Source organism: Urtica dioica, chromosome 8, assembly GCF_054948205.1.
Source record: "Urtica dioica subsp. dioica isolate 48M chromosome 8, U.dioica_male_clone48M_v1_H2, whole genome shotgun sequence".
Classification (NCBI taxonomy): Eukaryota; Viridiplantae; Streptophyta; class Magnoliopsida; order Rosales; family Urticaceae; genus Urtica; species Urtica dioica.
Genome location: NC_142763.1, coordinates 924107 through 944735, shown reverse-complemented (window position 1 = coordinate 944735; position 20629 = coordinate 924107). Strand labels below are relative to the sequence as shown.

The 20629-nt window shown below is 31.6% G+C and overlaps 1 protein-coding gene across 1 annotated transcript; it reads left to right on the top strand.

The window, feature by feature from the left end:
• Positions 1-6882: 6882 nt before the first annotated feature.
• KT2/3 (potassium transport 2/3) lies at positions 6883-14565 on the top strand. The gene is made up of 11 exons (XM_089623068.1): positions 6883-7418; positions 9016-9234; positions 10716-10877; positions 10990-11047; positions 11185-11502; positions 11699-11938; positions 12112-12429; positions 12538-12723; positions 12825-12900; positions 13108-13692; positions 14122-14565. The coding sequence occupies exons 1-11, from the start codon at positions 7075-7077 to the stop codon at positions 14244-14246; spliced, it is 2631 nt and encodes an 876-aa protein (XP_089479194.1). The 5' UTR covers positions 6883-7074; the 3' UTR covers positions 14247-14565.
• The last annotated feature ends 6064 nt before the right edge of the window (positions 14566-20629 follow it).

Below are 20629 nucleotides of genomic sequence, written 5' to 3'. Positions count from 1 at the left end.
CAATAAAGAAAATCATACTTTAACAGGAAATATAATAGCAAACTTATGTGACATCTCCAGCTAGTGTGTTCTTTTGCACCTATATCTTCAATTTACCTAAAAAATGAAGTTTATCTTTTTATAAAGTAAATACCTTTTCTTTTCATAGTATCTCAAAGTCTAAAGCAATATATATAAGTTATGGGATGATGACATTATCTGAGAAAAAAGGGTGGCAGGCAGAATAATTAAAAGATCGGTCTTGTTGTTTCACATAACAAAGATAATGGCTCGGCTAAGTAATATGTTCCAATTTATTTTTTCTTCTTCTCTAATTTTGTGATATTTTTTCCTTTTATGATGACAAAGATAGTGACACATATAAATAATATTTTTTTTCTTCTTCCATTTTGTGATAAGATCCTCTCGTGGCCACGAATTCTCTTTTATAATTATCTTTTCAATTGAAATTAATACTCAATTAGTTAGCAGTGTGTGATAGTTTCCAAAAGAATAAAGATATCTTAATAAAATTGGAGTTCAACAATAATATATTTAATACCCTGACTCTTAGTGTAGCAGATTACAAATTTAGACTTCTTACTTGATAAGTTACAAATTTAGATTTTTTTGGGTCTACAATGATCTCACCTAACTTGGTTTAAGTCTTTACGCTAAAGAACTTCTTCAATTTAACTTCAAATGCTTCATTTGTTTTTTCAATTCTCATCTCTATTTTTACACTGTATTTCATTCATCACCTCATTTATATTTTAATATCTATATTTTTCTTAAAAAAGTTCGATAATCACAATCAAATTCTACTTTTTACTATTTTTTCTTCTTCTTCATATTTTCATATTTTTTTTTTTCGCATGTCGAATATTATTGAAGAACCCATTAGATTTTAGATTTTTTTTTATTTTATAATAAGCAATATTCATTATTATTCAACACATAATATTTCTGTTCGCCGACAGTCCCTTCGGCACAAGGCGGAACATTGCATGAACCAAGTTCAAGAGTATATTTAGCAATGTAATAATCACGAAGAGAAAGAGAAATAATATCGTAAAGGAGTACTCTTTTTTTTTTTTTTTTTGAGAAAACGTGAAGGAGTACTCAAGTCCGAGCTAGAGAAGATCTTACGGTGGAGAATCTCGACAGTCTCAAGGTTATTATCGGATTGGATCCATCTAAATCAAAACTACGTCTTCTTTGATTTGATTTTTTTTTCCCTCCCCTAGATGAATAGAGAGAGATTAACACTTACTACAGGCTTTAGGACTCGGTCCATGCACATGCAATATGTATTATTGCCACCACTCTACTTCATCATTAATTTCCTATTTTTCTATTATTAATTTCATGCCCGAATGTTGGGCCCTAATTGTAAATAATTTCAAACGTAAATTACACTCCTCTGTCCTTTCAACTGGCCGACACCTACTTTCAAGTTTCAACCTCATATACTTAATATTGAAAATCTCATAGCCTTATTATTATTTCAGAATAAAACAAATAAATAAAATTATTAATCGTTTGAAGATTACAGTTTGAATAATACTACTGCCTATTTTTAAACCTTCTATTCTATACATATCTCAATTTCTTTAGAGGTTTTTGCTATTATTCTAAAGAAAACTGTAAACATGAAGGGAAAAAAAAAGGTGTAATAAAACTCTATGCAGTAAAAAAAATATGCCAATAAAACTGTACACACAAAAAAACTGTAAAAATAGATATGTATGAAGAAAAAAAAAATTAACGACGTATTTAAAAAATAAGTTAGAAAATAAGATAATTAAGGAAAGTAACTTCTTATTATTCGGATGCTGACCAATACATTTATATTGTTGATTATTAGTTTAGTTTTTATTTTCTCCCTAATTTTCAAGGTTCTCATTCTTAGTGAGTTTTTTTGGTCTTCTTATTAAATGTATTTAAATTAGTAGTTGAATATTTTTGTCAATTGATTCATACGTGCATGTTTCAATTCGACCTATTCTTACATGAGTAAAGTTATTTTTCTCTAAATTGATCCTAGCTCTATTATAACAAAATAATATATATTTTTTTAAAGAAAAATGCATCAAGACTAGTAATTTTTTTTTTTTTTTGAAATTTGAGAGAGCCATATCATAAATAACAATTAACCGAATCGGCTGCTATAACATGTGCAATACAAGGCGGACACCAAAAAGCCAACAAACGGCATTGTGAAAAGAAAAAGAAAAACTGGCAATTGCTTCGTTCCCGTCCCGAGGAGTGAAGAGACTCGTGGTGAGATTAGCTTTCAATACCCGAGCGCCAGCGAAGAGGGTCGTGAGATTAGATTCTAGCCTTCCTTGGATAGTAAAGCCTTGTTGAAGTGTCCCAGATCTCGAAAATTAATCAAGATCTCTTTCAGTTTTCGGGATTAAGACTAGTATAGATATGCATGCATAAAACGCCATTAATTATAAGTAAAACTATATATGTGAATTATAAGTTAATAAATTATATTTTATGAATTTGAATGCACTGCTTCCATTAAATATTACAACGTCCTAATTTTCCTTTAGATTCATCGTAATTTAAAACCTTTTGAAATAATTATGACAATTACGTCAGTATTCTAATAGTCCACCATCTTTTAAAAAAATAGTCAAAGTTTTATTTTTATTAAGACAGTAGTTTACTAGGCCAAAGTAAATTAAATTAACTGTTTTAGTTAATTTAATTTATTTCGGTCTGGTTAAAGTAAATTCAATTAACTATTTTAGTTTTAGCTAATTAAATTTACTTTGATTTAGTGAAACTATTTTCTTAATAAAATAAAACTTTACTAAAATTTTAAAAAAATTTAAGAAATTGACTAAGTTGCAACAAATTAGTCTATGACATTCTAATAATATAGTCAATGAAGAGCTCTTTTATTTTGTTTGCCAATCAGCTGTGTCACAAATCTTAAAACTATATTTTATTGAGCAACGAGTATTACATAGCTTCAATAACTTCACACACACACACACACACACACACACACACACACACACACACACACACACACACACACACACACGCACGCACACACATATATAATGTATCTGTGTGTACAAAAAATAATTAACTACTTCAAAAACAGATGATTTTGAGAAAAACACGTGTTAAATGAGAATGTGGACCATACTATATGACTTGTCAATTTTTCATATGATTTCCGGAGAGGACCATTTAGTCGTCTATATATGCTCTTCCTTGTAATATGGCTTCTTGACAAAATGTACGTTCTAATTATATTATAATATATATAAATATTATTGTGTGTGTGTAAACCATACATGGCTTTGTGTCCAATTCGTCTTTGAACTACTGCTTAATATCAATCAATAAATTAATAGATGATGGTCCTACATTTGCACATCGTTTGACCTCAGTTTCATTTCAGTACACTTCATTTTGACTTATCGATAAAATTTAAATAATTCAATGATGATTTTAAAAGGCGTATTACAGTAATACAATTTTTTTTGAGAAATTATCTAATTTGCCACCAATTTTATAACATTTTCACATTTTCCACCAAAATGCTAATTTTTCCCAAAATGCCACCATATATCTCAACAATGTTGACATCTATATTTGTCATTCACTATAAGATGTCAACATTGTTGACACAGATGTGACATTTCGGGAAAAATTAGTCTTTTGGTGAAAAGTGGGAAAATGTTATGAAATTTGTTTTAAGCAATTTCTCATTTTTTTTTTAAGTTTCTTTTATTCAACCAAGGATAGATATAACTGGGGCTTGGGAGCTTAAACTCCCCTCAAACATCACTTTTTTTTTTAATTGCTTTTACTATCGTTTTCAAAAAATTTATATCATGCCTCTCCAAAAAGTAATAAATTTCATCTAGCTCCCCCTAAACTATATGTCTTGTGCCATCCCTGGTAGTAACGTAATAACGAGATCAACAAATAACCGGTCAATTAATTTAATTTAATCGATTTAAAAATAACCGGAAAGTTAATAACCATTCGTTTTGATCAAAATTAATCAAACGATTAATTAATTTTAACCGATTATTTCATAGTTTATCGTGGTTAACTAGCTATCAAGAAAAAAAAATATTGAAACTAAAAAGAAGTCGGGTTGGACATCCGTGAAGTTCTTGTCGAGATCGTTAGGGGAACTAGGTAGCTAATTAATTCGCTTTCCCGAGAAGTTTTGAATTTTAGCCACAATATTTATTGGTTTTTGGAGACTCCCTTTATGACTATTTATATATATATATATATATATATATATATACATATCACGTAATGATTTATTAATGAATGGTATATATATATATATATATATATATATATATATATATATATATATATATATACATATCATTTTATGCTTGTTTATTATAATTGTTTATGGCGATTTTTGTAATATGAATTAAAGGTTGGCTATTTTATAAATATTCTATATTGATTTAGTTAATTAACTATACTGTGCCCTGTAAGAATTTAATCTTTTGAAAACGAATTTTTTCTGCAAAACAAGCCATACATAAAAGACTTCGAAACACACGAATAATCAAAGTATACGTATCTTGGGAATATTCCCAACACCGTCAATTTTATAGAAGAAACTCCGCTCCATATATATTTATAACTATTGAAATGGAACATATTTTCGGAGAAAAGAATAATTGATTTAAAGACACAATTATTTAGAGATAGGGTTGATTAAACACCACAATTGGCCAATGTTATTAGTGGTGTACGTTGAGAACACACCACAAGAGTAGGCAATACATAATATCCATATATATGGACCACTATATATTTTATAGTGCCTTTAGTTGGAGTCCATATATAATTACTATAGCTATATCAACCAAGCATATAATCTTATATGAACTTTTAAAAAAAGGCCGTTTTCAACTACGCATGCATGTAAACTTTAAGCATCTTCCAAAATGCAATTTTATTTATATATTCGGACTTATTTGACTAAGAAACTAATTGTATGTTAACCTCTATTTGACGACTTCTTCTTCTTTTTGTTATTTTTTTTTATATTACCTTTTGATCTACTCCCTAAGAATATTCAAAATGAACAACCGCTGTCTTTATAGTTTATAATCACCAACGACAACTTTGTATTGAAATAAAATATGTGATTCACAGAATATGGTTAAACAATATAGTTATAATCGGGGTTAATTAATAGTTGGTTTTCACTGCAAAACATTGTACGTTTATACAACAACTAATAATAATTATTAGTAATAGTAATATGGTATTTAATTTGTGTGACGTTTATTTTCTAATAACATAGAGGATTCAGACGTATATCTGAAGAGAGAACAATTTACGCCTTAAAAAGAGCTACAAATTACGCATGCATGTAAATTTTCAGAATCTTACAACACGTTTTTTAATTTAAAGTTCAATTGGTTAAAAAAACTTAAAATAAGCTTAAGGTTCGAAGTCCAAAAACTATAAATATTGAGTTAACCTAATTGCTTGACGGTTTGACCTCTATTTGACCATTTGCTTGACCTCTATTTTATTTTATTATAAACCCTAAAATTCCGCATTTTGAAAAAATCACGAATTGAGTTTATATTTTCCTTAAACCATTGTAAATTTACGCAAATATTAATTGTAAGAAGTATATTAATGACATATGATAGCATTACAAAGTTTTTCTGCATAAATAAGGTAAATTTTTTCACATACAGAGAATTCAAAGATAGTCAGACCCGTATAAGTAACAAATTGTACAAACATCTACATGTTTTTCAAATGAATATTGAAGACAGAAAAAGGTAATAAAATGTGATTTGTGACTTTACATCAAAGTCCAATTTTACACACAAAACAAAATAAAAAATAAAAAGGACTATGTTACTGTTCGCCTGTGATTTATTTACCATGTGTGAACTGTGAAGGGAAAAAGAAAAGAAAAAAAGTATAAAAAAAAGGAAGGAGATAGGAAGACATATTGGCAGCCCATGTGAATGTGCCACTAAAATACAAGTCAGCAGCCAGCCACGTGTCAAGACCTAGTGCTTTATTAAAAAAACATGAAAAAAATTACTAGGAGCCGAATAAGAAAAGAAAATAGATGACCACACACAGTCAAACTCAAGACTTCCCTTCTTTACTGTGTACCTTATTCATTGACTAGTCTATACGTGGATATTTTCCGTTCAAGCCTTTGTAATTTTGTATTTTTGTATAATTAGATTACCCACTTAATTAGACAAGTATATGTAGTGAGAAATTTATTTTATTTTAAAGTTCGGAGATCTGGAGAAGTATACATATATATATATATATATATATATATATATATATATATATATACATAGATGTACTGAAATGTGAATACAATTTAATATCCATGCGTGGTACATAATTTTCTGAGCTGGAAATATCAAGTCTACTTATTAATATCAAATTTATTTTTATACAGGTATTAATATTTTGTACTTTTTTTCTCTTTGGAAATATTATTTTATTTAGACATGTTCAAAATTCCAACTTTGTCTCCGATCTATATGCATTGATTTACTTTATACGATATAGCATATTTTTCATATATCTTTTACCATATGCATATTATGGTGGTAGAATTAGTCTCACAACAGTTATTTGAAATACATAAATAAATTGCAGTTAAACCCTTTGAGAAAGGGTGTTTTTTTTTTTTTTTTTTTTTTGCTGCTGTTGTTGGAATTATGTAGAAAGGGTATAACGTCAACTTCTTTATATCAAATGGTGGTCCAATACATTATCAAATACAAAAAATTAAAAAGCCAACGAAAAACAAAGGCATAGGCCAAATATATAGACCCTACCAATATTTGCCTCATCGTCTATAAAATCTTATCATAAATTAAACAACATATATCTATCGATGGAATTAATGTATTGCAAGTGCTAGCTCAATCGATCCTTTTCCTACTCATATATTTTCCTTCACACATTCTCTCTCTCTCTCTCTCTCTCTCTCTCTCTCTCTCTCTCATCACACACACCAAAAAACAAAAAACAAATTCTTTTCCTCTTCTTCTTCTTCTTTACCTTCTTCTTGTTTTCAATATTATGGATAATTTCTTCATGGGCAGTCCGTACAATAAACATAGCAGCAGCAAAACGACGTCGTCTCAAGAGTCGAGCACCAAAAATACTAGTAGTAGCTCAAGTGACGAGAACAACAGCAACAATACGAGGAAAATGAATGATGGGTCTGATAAATTACAAAAAAAACAGGATGAACAAGAAAAGATTGCGATGAATATCAGCGATGAGATCTCGTCGGGGCAGCTCGATCTGAGTAGCCTCTCAAAGCTGATTCTTCCTCCATTGGGAGATTCTTCGAGCTCCAACTACCAAACTCAGATTCGCTCCAATGGATGGATTATCTCACCCATGAACTCCAAATATAGGTACGTACATACATATATTGACATGAAAATGTTGAATAATTCTATTCTATGTATATATATATATATATATATATATATATATATATATTTGCGGCTTTCCTAGTAAAAAAAATTACTAATTGAGTAGTGATAGGGCTTTAGATTCGAAGATCATGCTTCTTCTGAAAATGTTGAGTAATTCTATATATATATATATATATATATATATATATATATGTGTGTGTGTGTGTGGCTCTCCTAGTAAAAAAAAAAAATATATATATATATATATATATATATATATATATATATATACTAATTGAGTAGTGATAGGGCTGTAGATTCCAAGATCATGCTTCTTCTGAAACGTATTTGACCAATAATATTATGTATATATGTACGTATATGGTTATCTATATTTATTTTGTATATTATCGACAAATATCATGCCATGCCATGCATGACTACATGAACATGATTCCATGAATATGGGGTTGCTTATTAATTCCAAGTTGGTTTATTGTATAAGTTTAAACACATGGTCTGAAATTTCAAAAGAAATTCATAAATATGAAAGGTCGATTATTCTATCAACTTGCACACGGTATATAATTTTATATCCAAGTCTTGTTTATACTTTAATTAGTGGCAGTTTAATAATACAATGCACACGGTGTGGTACCCAAAAAAAAAAAGTCATATATTGTTGAAACTTATGGTGTACCTAATAGAATTTGTATATGTGAATAAGAATGATTTGATTTTGATGCGTATACATTCCAGTTTCAAGAATCACGCCACTATGTAGTGAAGGTTTATACGAAGCTTAGAGCATCTTTAATGGTTTCTTACTTAAGAATTGTAGGGATTTGCTTGTAAATATCAAAAATGTTTAGTTAGTTGCTTAATCATTGTTTTGCATATTGGCTATTGATTTAGCTAAGCAAATCTAAGCAAATTAGCTAATTTAAGCTAGTTGCTTAACTATTTAGCTCTAGAAAAATCTATGTGGCAAAAATACTATCTAACTAAGCAATACATTTAGCTAAACCATTAAAAATGCTCTTAGAACTAACGAATAGCGGCCATTTCCTTTTATTCTGACCTCTAAAATTAAATTAGGAAATATTTAGTGGAATATCATAAATGAACAAATCTCAGTCATTGAATTTGAAAGTACTTTTCTTTTTTCTCCTTTTTAATGGACGAATTCCATCACAGGATCCACACACACACACTCTACCGACAACGCATTTATTGACTAATTAGTTACTAATTACGTTATTTTTTCTCTTTTTGAATGGACGAATTCCATCAACAGGACAGGATCTACACACACACGCACATATATATATATATATATATATATATATACACACACACACACACTCTACCGACAACGCATTTGTTGACTAATTAGTTACTAATTACGTACTCAATAACTAAGAGATCTCATAACTAATTAATTGGATATATTAATTTCAAAACTGCATCATTAGTTTAATAATATATATAATTTTTCTAGAAAATTTCATGAAATTAATTAGAAGTATCATATTTTTTTCTGGGTTAGAATTAAATAGATGTATAATTTATGATGATGAATTAATTCATGCAGGTATTGGGAGACATTTATGGTGGTATTGGTGGCATATTCAGCTTGGGTTTACCCATTTGAAGTGGCGTTTCTGCGCTCACAACCAAAGAGACCACTTTACATTGCAGACAGTGTTGTGGATCTCTTTTTCGCTATTGATATCGTTATCACTTTTTTCTTGGCATTTATCGATCCAACTACTCAGTTACTTATTTGTGACAAAAGAAGAATTTCCATCAGGTAATTTACTTTTTTTTTTTTAAAAATTTAGTACTAATTGTATGCAAGTATATACATACATATACACTGGTTTTGATCAGTTGATTTGACGAGTTCATATAAAAACTGTTTTGGAATGAAATTTGTTTTATTTCATGTACTAGGTTTGAAAGTTGGAAAGAAAAAAATTAATTCGTCATTACGAGGACTTGATTAATTATTTTCTTAAAAAGTACATGGGAGAATTAATTTGGAAACTTTTTATATGCTGAATTTCACACACACACACACACACACATATATATATATATATATATATATATATATAGTTAATGGAAAAGTTAGGAAGTATTATTTATTTCTTTATTATTATTAATTAGGGACTTTCTGGATAAATAAAGGTAAAACAGTGAGATTAACATATTCGAAGCTTGCTGCAGCAAATTGTCGTTTTTATGAATTTCAGCTTATCTCCAAGAAAGATATGATCGTTTTCTTCTATAAAATAGATCTGATAGTGTTAAATAATTCATTACGTAGTTTAGATATTAACTAGTATTGGCTATAGTTGTATTTATAATCATTAACATGAAATATTATATTAAAATTCCTAGCTGAGGTAAATTGTAAAAAGGGGAAAAAATATTATAATGGATAAGATATTTTTACCAAAAAACAAATAATATTAATAGAAATGTCATATCTGTCTCCAATTAATTACGTGAATGGGGCACAACAACTTTCATAGTCATATTCAATTATTGTCCTTATATCCAATAATATGTAAGTGTTAAATTTTATAAACATTAATAAAAAAAAAAAAAAAAACTAGACTTTTGACTGATAATTAAAAGACCTTATTTTACGGGCAGTGTTATCGCTCGCGAGGTGGGACCCGCAACACTCCCCACTTTAAAGTTCAACTTGAGGCTTGAGCACGTCATTTTCATAAATTTATATACGTGTGCATTATATGTGTATATATATCCTCGCGTGGGTTATTTGAGTTATGCGATTTTCTTCAAGTAGTATATATATATATATATATATATATATATATATATATATATATATATCTGTCAGAGTGAAAAAGAAGGACGCATTCACTTTCATTTTTTTATTTTTTATTTTTGTCGAAATTCACTTTCACAATCTACTTTTTCACAAGCGCATATCCACATGACATGAACTATATTCTTTAGTATATACTAAGATTTGTTTTTGGTTTCCGTTGTTCTCTCATGATAAAAAAAAAAAAAAATAGTCTAACATACAGTGTATCTTATTAGCTCATACTATCCTTTGAGTCTTTTTACGTATCATCAACATCTAGTTTCTGAATTTCTTTCTATTACTTTATATATATATATATATATATATATATATATATATATATATATATATATATATATATATATATATATATATATTGGGTTTTGTTTTGTGCCCGTGATATGTACTAACAAATCAAATGTTTTTTTTGTTAATTAATTTGAAAATAGGTATCTATCAACATGGTTCATAATGGACGTGGCATCAACAATTCCATTTGAAGCACTCTATTTGCTATTCACTGGCAGTAGATCAAAGATACCTGTTACTTTTTATATCTTGGGAATGCTTAGGTTTTGGAGACTTAGGCGAGTCAAACAATTCTTCACAAGGTACGTAAATTTTATCATAACAATATCCATGCACGTACGTAACATATATATTCCAACAAAATTTATCAATAATAATAAGCATCTCCCCATATGTCTTCTCATAATATTGTAGGCTTGAGAAGGACATTAGATTTAGCTACTTCTGGGTCCGATGTGCCAGGCTCTTATTTGTAAGTATACAATTTAATTATTTTTAGGAAAGCGAGATTGTTATAAATTGTTAGATTTTTTTTATGTTGTTGCATGAAATGAAATAAGTTGTTCATTATAGTATCTCATTTTTATTTTTGTTTTTCTTTTGTGAAAGGTGACACTAGTGTTGGTACATTGCGCCGGATGCTTATTCTATCTCCTCGCGGTTCTATATTCGAACGAAAGCCAGACGTGGATCGGGTCTTCGATTCCTAATTTTCCAGAGACCAACATTTGGATCCGCTACATTTCGGCCATTTATTGGTCCATTACAACGATGACCACCGTAGGTTACGGTGATCTCCACGCAGTCAATACCCCCGAAATGATATTCATCATTTTCTACATGCTCTTGAACCTCGGCCTCACCGCTTACATCATAGGAAACATGACGAACTTAGTGGTCGAAGGAACTCGGCGCACCATGGAATTCGTGAGTCCTATTTTCAACTCTTGAACTACCGAAAAGTAGGCTTAAATTTTTTATTGGTTATAAAATTTGTAGCTTTTTTTTTTGGGATTATGCGATAATTTGTGGTTGATATTATATAGTGTAAAACCTCAAATTATTAATAAGAATTTTTAAGTGATTTTTTATTGACATGTTTGTATGAAAAATGTCCGTACAGAGGAACAGCATCGAATCCGCATCAAGCTTCGTGTCGCGAAACCGGCTTCCGGTGAGGCTAAAAGAGCAAATATTGGCCTACATGTGCTTGAGATTCAAGGCCGAGAGTTTGAACCAACAACACTTGCTCGATCAATTACCGAAATCGATTTGCAAGAGCATTTGCCAACAATTGTTCTTGCCCACCGTGGAGAGAGTTTATCTTTTCAAAGGTGTCTCTAAAGAAATACTTCTCCACCTGGTACGTCTCTTCGAACCCTAAACCTTAAACCCTAAAACAATGAAACAACAAACATGGCAATCTCTCTATTTCACCCTGAACCCTAAACCCTAAAAATAAAGAAATTTATTAGGTCATCGATAAATAAATACTCCCCGAGTTAATGAGAACACGAAACCATAAATGTTTTTCAGGTAGCACGAATGAAAGCCGAGTACATTCCACCTAGAGAAGACGTGATAATGCAAACCGAGGCGCCGGACGATGTGTACATCATAGTTTCGGGAGAAGTGGACATAATCGACTGCGAAACCAACGCAGAGCGAGTTGTCGGGACTCTTCACACGGGCCACATTTTCGGCGAAGTTAGCGCGCTATGTTGTAGGCCTCAAGTGTTCACATACCGAACCAAGACTCTTTCGCAGCTCTTGAGGATCAAAACTAGCGCTTTAATCGAAGCCATGCAGACCAAGAAAGAAGATAACATACAGATTCTCAAAAACTTTCTTCAGGTATATATATATACATATAATTGTTAAAATATGTGCATGTCATGTGAGACTAATAAAATTAAAAAGAATGTGTCATTCATTTTTGTGACTATTAATATTATTATGTAGCATCATAAGATTAAAGATTTGAAAATCGGAGAATTGATGGTCGAGGACGGAGAAGAAGAAGGCGATCCTAACATGGAAGCGAATTTATTGAGCGTCGCGAGCTCGGGAAACGCGGCGCTTCTCGACGAACTTCTCAAGGCAAAGCTTGATCCGGACATCGGAGACTCCAAAGGAAGAACTCCTCTGGTATGTATAAATATCTTGGTCATTATTATAATAAATCAAATTGACTGTACTTTTCTTTTTTTACTTATTATTTTGTTATGGTTGCCTAAATTATTAATCAGCACATAGCTGCAACCGAAGGGCATGAAGAATGTGTTTTGGTGCTTCTCAAGCACGCTTGTAATGTTCACTTAAAAGGTACGTACAAAAATACCTAAATTTACACTTTTTAAAACTATACTATTTTCAGAAATATGTATACATGTTGATTTATGATCTCATGTGAGGTAAAAAAAAAAATTCATTAGAAGGACACATACTCTACTTTTCTGTATGGTTAGATCTAGGGTTTCGGTGTTCATGAGAATGTTAACCTAATTACGAAACACAAATAAATAATCTCAGACATGAACGGAAACACGGCGTTATGGAACGCGATAGCCTCGAAACACCACACGATATTCAACATACTCTACCACTTCGCGGTGCTCTCCGACGCCCACGTGGCCGGAGAGCTTCTCTGCACGGCGGCGAAGAGGAACGACGTGGCGGTGATGAAGGAGCTCCTGAAATACGGCCTCAACGTCGACTCGAAGAACCGCCACGGCCTAACTCCGCTCCACGTGGCCATGCAAGACGACAACGAGGAAATGATCAACCTCCTCGTGATGAACGGCGCGGATAACATTGCCGCCGGAGGATCTTCATCCAACGGCTTTCATTTGTCGTCTTCTTCGACGAGCCTCAACGAGATGATCCAAAACCGCCAGCTGGCCGATTCGTCTCCGTTAGGGCGCCGGAGTGCTGCGGAGGAGGAAGTGGTCGCGTCGAATTACGATAGACCGGCAAGCGGAGGATTGTTAGTGGACTTTTGCGTTAGGGTTAGCATATTTAGAGGACATCCATTGGAGAGAAGAGATAGTGGTTGCAAAGAACCCGGAAGGCTTATTAGGTTGCCAACTTCACTAGAAGAGCTCAAACTTATTGCAGGTACGTTTTTTTTAAGCTATATTAGATACGTTATTTTTTCACTCGTTGAATTTGGAAGAAGTGAAAAAGATATTGATACATTAACTACTAGCTACTTTAATTTTTTGGTGAATTCTCTTTTTTTTTTTCTTCTTAATTGGACCTCATGATCAAATCACCGTAAAAAAAATAGTTGAACATTTTTATCAGTAATTTACAACGATACCTGAATAATTTTGAATGATTAATTTATGACATTGTCTCGTAAACAAAAATTATCGTTTAAATTTTCTTTGTTGGTGATATATATGCCTATTTTTTTTAATCAACAATGTCAGTTGCATATGGAAACCTTTTTTTTTTTTTTTATTAATTTATTTTTATTATTGCCTATATTTTGAAGATAACTTATACTTTTTGCTAATTGTGTAATTTTTGTTGTGGAAATAGGTGAGAAATTCGGGTTGGATGCTACAAATGTGACGATAACAAACGATGAAGGAGCACTCATCGATTCGCTTGAAGTGATAAGAGATAATGATAAGCTTTTTATATTTGAAAACAGTAAAAATTAATTATGCATATATTTCTAATTAAGGTTTAATTAAATTTTAGTTGATGAAGTAATTATCAGGTTATCAGAAGCTAGCTGGCTCTTTTCAATTGTGAATAACTCATGTGTGTAAAGCTAGCTTGTTGTAGGTGTGGGCATGTATTTGCAAAAGTCCAGAATTTTGTATGGCACAAAATTAAGCCACGCATATTTAATCAAGAGTGAAAATATGTGACATATACATTAGTGAAAGCATGGCACAATATTAATGTAACTTTAATCTTATTAGTTACTAAATATTTCCAATGATCAATGTGTATTATTTACCATATAACCGTGACATACACCATTTATCCTATAAAGTAAAATTTGAACATAAGAGAATCTTATATTGATATATTCATGGTTTGGTATACTACTTTAACTCTCATTGTTTCGCATTAAAAGTAATCCTTATTACTAGAGTATTGAACAAATAAAGAGACTAGTCTAATTATTAATTTAGTATATGAGATTGACGAAATAAAAGAGACAATTTAAAGAATAAAATGCTAGAATTTGGTGAAATATAAACGATAAGAAAAATATGATTGTTATTGTAACCAATTACAAAATAATTCAAAGAACACGCATCTTAAATTTAATCTAACAAAACCATTTAGATTTGTAAGTAGGATGAATGAAACAAATAAACATGGCTAATTCGATAAATTCTAGTTATGTAAAAACGATTTCAATAGACGAACGATATCTAAGTCGACGTCAAATGCTTTTAGTCGATGTTTGTATACATGCATTGCTTATTCCCTTTAAAATCCTTGCTTTGGCCTTGAAAATTTGTTACACGTATATGCTAGGTCAAATCCTGGACCTAAATTTATAGTTCTTCCAAAATGGCCATAAGTACTCAAAATCAAGTGCAAATTACCTCACCACGCTAAGGTCCCCTAAAATAGAGAAAGTCGTTTTATTTATTTTTTTAATGAAATCCATTATTCCACTTCGTGGGGGCGAGCAGGACTTTTCCAAGCATTTTTGCTCCAAATAGCTTGAAATTGCTCGGGAAATTATTTAAACCTCTGAATATGTTAATTGTTGAGATAAAAAAAATATATATATATATTACAATTGTACTACAATGAGCACAAGGTTCTTAACACAAAAGGTGCCGAGCACAATAAACAATCAGACATGATTGTCTCTCAGGACGAATCTAATAAAATAAAGAAAACTCAATTGACGTGTTGTGTTGTGTTGTGAAATAGGTGAGACTTCTAATTTGTGATATTATCTGGAAAAAGTCCCTTTTCTTTTTTGCTTTGAAGACCATTTGGTAATAATCAGGCCCATCATATGACAATTATATTATAATTGCTCCATGTTTCATGTGAGTGGGTGATTATTTGTATAACCATCCAAAACTTAGCTTTTAATTAGAGTAAGGTGGAACATATAGGTGGTTATTTGGATTACGCTTTAGCCACATTTTCTTAATTTAACTTGTTTTTTTTTTCAAGCTAAACTCTTTTTTTTTTTCTTTTTTAAAGCCTTACCAAGGAAACTTTGCTCTTAATTTATGAGCTATTTGTTTAACATTTTAATGATCCTAGAAGCGATTGATGGCTTGATCAAAACGTTCAGACTATTTTATTGTGGTCAGACCGTCCATACTATATTTTGAGGTTAGAACGGCCGGCTCTTTAATTTGATGCCTAACCAAATTAATTACTTAATAAACACATTTTAGACGCCACGCGTCAGTTCGTAATCATGATCATCTGTTTGTTTGGAATTTGTAATAGTACTAGTTTTAGCATCGCAACAAAAAAACACAATTTTTGACAAACTAATCACTCACAAATGCAATGGAACCTATTTCAAAATGAATCAAAACAATTAAACATGTTCTTATATGTTAAAAACATGACGAACTTACAAAATTATGTTTGAAGAAGTTTTCGATCTTGGATTTGTAGGAAGAAGAACCTTGGATCTTGAAGTTTTGAAGAACAACCTTGGATTTGCAGGATACAAACCGTCATTTGGATTTGCAGGAAAAAATGGGTTTAAGATGAGTTTAGAATTATTACAAAATGGATTTAAAATGGGTTTAGGAAAAAAAAACCGTCGGAGCAAGATTCCGGCGACCCAAGTGAAGAAGAACTCCGGCGACCCACAGGCGGAGAAGACCTTGTATTATGAAGAAAAAATCGGCAACCCAGGTATTCTGAAGAAAAAAAATTCGGCTAGCCTTGTGTGTGTTGAGAGAGTGTTATTCATTAATGAGTTGAGGGTAGTTGTGGAAAAATTAATTTCTCTCACCTACTACAAGTACTACTTTTGTCAATTTTTGAGTTTTGAGCTAAATTTAGTAAGTGACATTGAGATGATATTATTAGTGTCAATTCCCCCGTATTCAAATGAGTTATTGCCATCTCAATATAATAAGCAGCATCACCTATGTATAAAATAAAATATGAGATATTTATTTTATTTTATTATAAACCGTAAAACTTTGCATTTTGAAAAAAATCACAAATTGGGTTTGATATTTTCACATACAGAGAATTCAAAGATAGTCGTCTATAAGTAACAAATTGTTGCCACGGAGATGATTGATTCATTTTTTATAATGATATATTAAATATATTCATAAATATATAAGTAAAAAAGTTTGAAAATGGTGGGGTCTGGATATTACCTGATGACTCTTGCAATAATGGAGGAGTCGGGAAATGAACACGAAGAAGAAATCAATGGATAAATATGGTGCGGTCAAGAAATGAAAAGATAAAGTGGTCAAAAAAGAAAAAGATACATATTACATGATGTTTGATTTCTTTGTAAATTTGAAGAGTGGAGTTATGGTGGGACTGGTTGGTTGTTTACTTTTTGGGGCTGGAGTGTGTATATATACTGTTCGTATCAGAAGCATTTCAAAATTATCTCTGAATCGGGGATACGAAAAATCAAATTTGAAAGTCAGTCTAAAAAAGTCCAGATGCCACAAATTTGTAGTGTTAATTTTTATGTATTAAAATGGCATATATATATATATATATATATATATATATATATATATATAGAATGAACAGATTTTTTGTGTCGGATGAACAGTGAAAAGGACTCTCCTTTATTTTTATATATCTGTAACATATATAATAAAGAGTACCTCATCTTTGCATCCTGGGGCCGTCACGTGGCATCGCCAGACGGCGACACGTGGTGGTTTTAATTTGTTTTTTTCCCAGAATATATATTTTTTTTCCAGAATTTTTTTTCTTCATAATAATATCAAATTAGTACACGTAGCGGCTTTAATTTTTCTTTCAGAATAATATCAAATTAGTAAAAAAATTATCATTAGGTAAATAAGTTCTTTAATCGCTCTTTTTTAGTGTTTTAATATAATTTTTTAGTTCTTTTTTTTTTTATCTTTTTTTATTTTTTATATTCCCAGATGGGTATTTTCTTCGACTAATTATAACTTTTTACTAAATATTAATATGTTGACAAAAATTAAGAAAACAAAATTTGGACGAACAATTTTTATAAAGTAAAATTTTAAAACAAATGGAAAACAAAAATTTATAAAAATAATAATTAAAAGAAAGATAAACCGGGAAATTGTACACTCAAGACGCATATCCTCGAATAGAACTTTATTTTCTTCGATATCTCTGTACTTCTTTTTTCTCTTGAACTTTTAATCACTTTTGTATAACTTCGAATATTGTAAAATCAATTATATTATAAAGATATAAATAGGAGACCAATTTTTTGTGGATTTTGAATATTGTAAATTCAATTATATTAAGAAGGTATATGTAGGAGAACAAAATACCATATTAACATTATAGAAAACCGTTGATATGTTAATATTTTATCATTACAAGTTTTAACGTTATAAAACCAAATTCTTAATGATTTCAATGTTAAATTCATGCATAGCCCTAAGAAACTGAATGTGTCTTATTTCTCCTATTTGTATTTATATTTGACAATTTATCCACATTTTTTAGAGCAATTTATCCAAATTTCTATAACATAGATAATAAAGAGAACTTTTCTTCCACTTTCCTCCGGAGGCCGCCACGTGGTTTCGCCAGACGGCGACACGTGACGATTTTTAGTTTTTTTTTTCTTTTTTTTTTCTCCCTCTCTCCAAGCGCTCTTTCCACTCTCTTTCTCATTCCCTTTTTCTTTCTCTCTCTTTTGTCTTCTCTCTCTTTCCAACGTTAATATTCAACTAGTATATATATAATATGTAAACGGAAGGGAAAAGAACAAAAAGTAAAAAAAAAAAAGAAAAAAAAAGGAAGGAGATAGGAAGACATTGGCAGACCATATGAATGTGCCACTAAACAGCCAGCCACGTGTCAATACCTAGTGCTTTATTAAAAAAAACATAAAAATATACTAGGAGCCGAACAAAGACATAGGCCAAATGTATAGACCCAATATCTGCCTCATCGTCTATAAGATCTTATCATAAATTAAACAACATATATCTATCAATGAAATTAATGTATTGCAAGTGCTAGCTCAATCGATCATTTTCCTTTCAATTAATTCTTTTTTTACCCTCTGGACTCGTACCTCGATTACATTTCACCCCTGTACTCGAAAATGTTGCAGAACTAATCTCAGAACTTATATACGTGTTACAACTTACCACTTCCGTCAGTATTTGGACGTTAAGTTTAACTTTTTGATGACGTGGTAATATTTTAAAGGGTATAATACTATTTTCTATTATTCTAAATACTTTTAATATTTAAACAGATTAAATAATTAAATATTTTTTTATTATATCTCCTCTCTCTCTCTCTCTCTTTCTTTTCTTCTTCTATCTTCTTCTTCCTCTCCTGGTTCTCCCCACGTGCACACCTGCGAGAAAACAAGAAGAAAAAAAGTCAGTTCGCAGAGTTACTTCCTCGCGTGACCCAAATCACCGAGCCTCCCATCTTGCGCGCGCTCATCGGTCCGGGACAGGGAGTCCATTTTCTTGCACTTCTCGAGCTGGGCGTCAAAACTCTCGGAGGAGCTCTGGGGCCCGAAGAGTTGGGCGGCAGAGATGTTCTTCTCAGATTGCTCACTCTGGTGCTGAAGCCAAACGACAATGTGCTCGCGATTCACGTCCAGAGCTCAGAGAACGATTTCGATCCCAACACTTTTCACATCCATGAAGATCTCTGCAAGTCCAAACAGTTACAAAATCAAGAAAAAAAAAAAACAAAAACGCTGATTTAGGGTTTGGCTAATTTTTGCGTTTTTTTAATGTTTTTTTGTAGTTTGATTTTCAAATCAAGATATGCGGTGGAGATTCATACATTCAAGTACTAACCAATCAAGTTCGTCTCTCTTACGCGACGATACTCGCGCTCGGATCAAGACTCTCCGGGTAAGTGACTAGGTTTCTTTCTTACGCGAAGATGAAGAAGAATCGTGACGAGGGATCGGCGGAGCGGTCGAGCTGGGGACCGGTGGTGGCGGCGGTGTTCGGAGGAGGAGGCTCGAACAGCCGAGTCACGGAGCAAACAATATGTGGCTCTCCGGTGTCGAATCTCCACCTGGGCCTGAGAATCTCCCTCTCGGAGATCAGCGCCGCGACGGGGCGGTTCAGCCCGAAGCTGGTGAACGGAAAAGGCGGGTTCGGGAGCGTGGGACTCTCCAAAACGGGACGAGAGTGGATGTGAAGCGGAGCTACCTATCGCAAGGTCTCTCAGATCTTCAAGTCTTTCCATCTATTTTCTAGATTCGAAAACGTTTCGATTATAATCTGATTGTCTTGAAACAACATAGATGAATTCGAGAAAATGCTTAACCTGAGAAAAGAATTAATATATGTTGGAATTTGGGGCTATCGGATTTTTGTGATGTTTTTATGGATTCAGGTTGGTTTTGATTGTTGAGGTTGTGATTAAACTCGAATTGTTTGATGAGTTTTGTTCGTTATTGAAGAAAAGAAAAAAATGCAGAGAAGAAAAGAAGAAGAAGAAGAAAAGAGAGAGAGAGAGAGGGAGAGAGAGAGAGAGAGAGAGAGAGAGAGAGATATATTTAATTATTTAATCTGATAATAATATTTAAATATTAAAAGTATTTAGAATATTTCCACGTCATCAAAAAGTTAAATTTAACGTCCAAATACTGACGGAAGTGGCAAGTTGTAACACGTGTCTAAATTCTGAGATTAGTTCTGCAACATTTTCAAGTCCAGTGGGTGAAACGTAATCGAGGTACGAGTCCAGGGGGTAAAAAAGGAATTAATCCTTTCCTTTATAGTACTCATATATTTTCCTTCACACATTCTCTCTCTCTCTCTCTCTCTCTCTCTCTCTCTCTCATCACACACACAAAAAAACAAAAAAAAACAAATTATTTTCCTCTTCTTCTTCTTCTTCT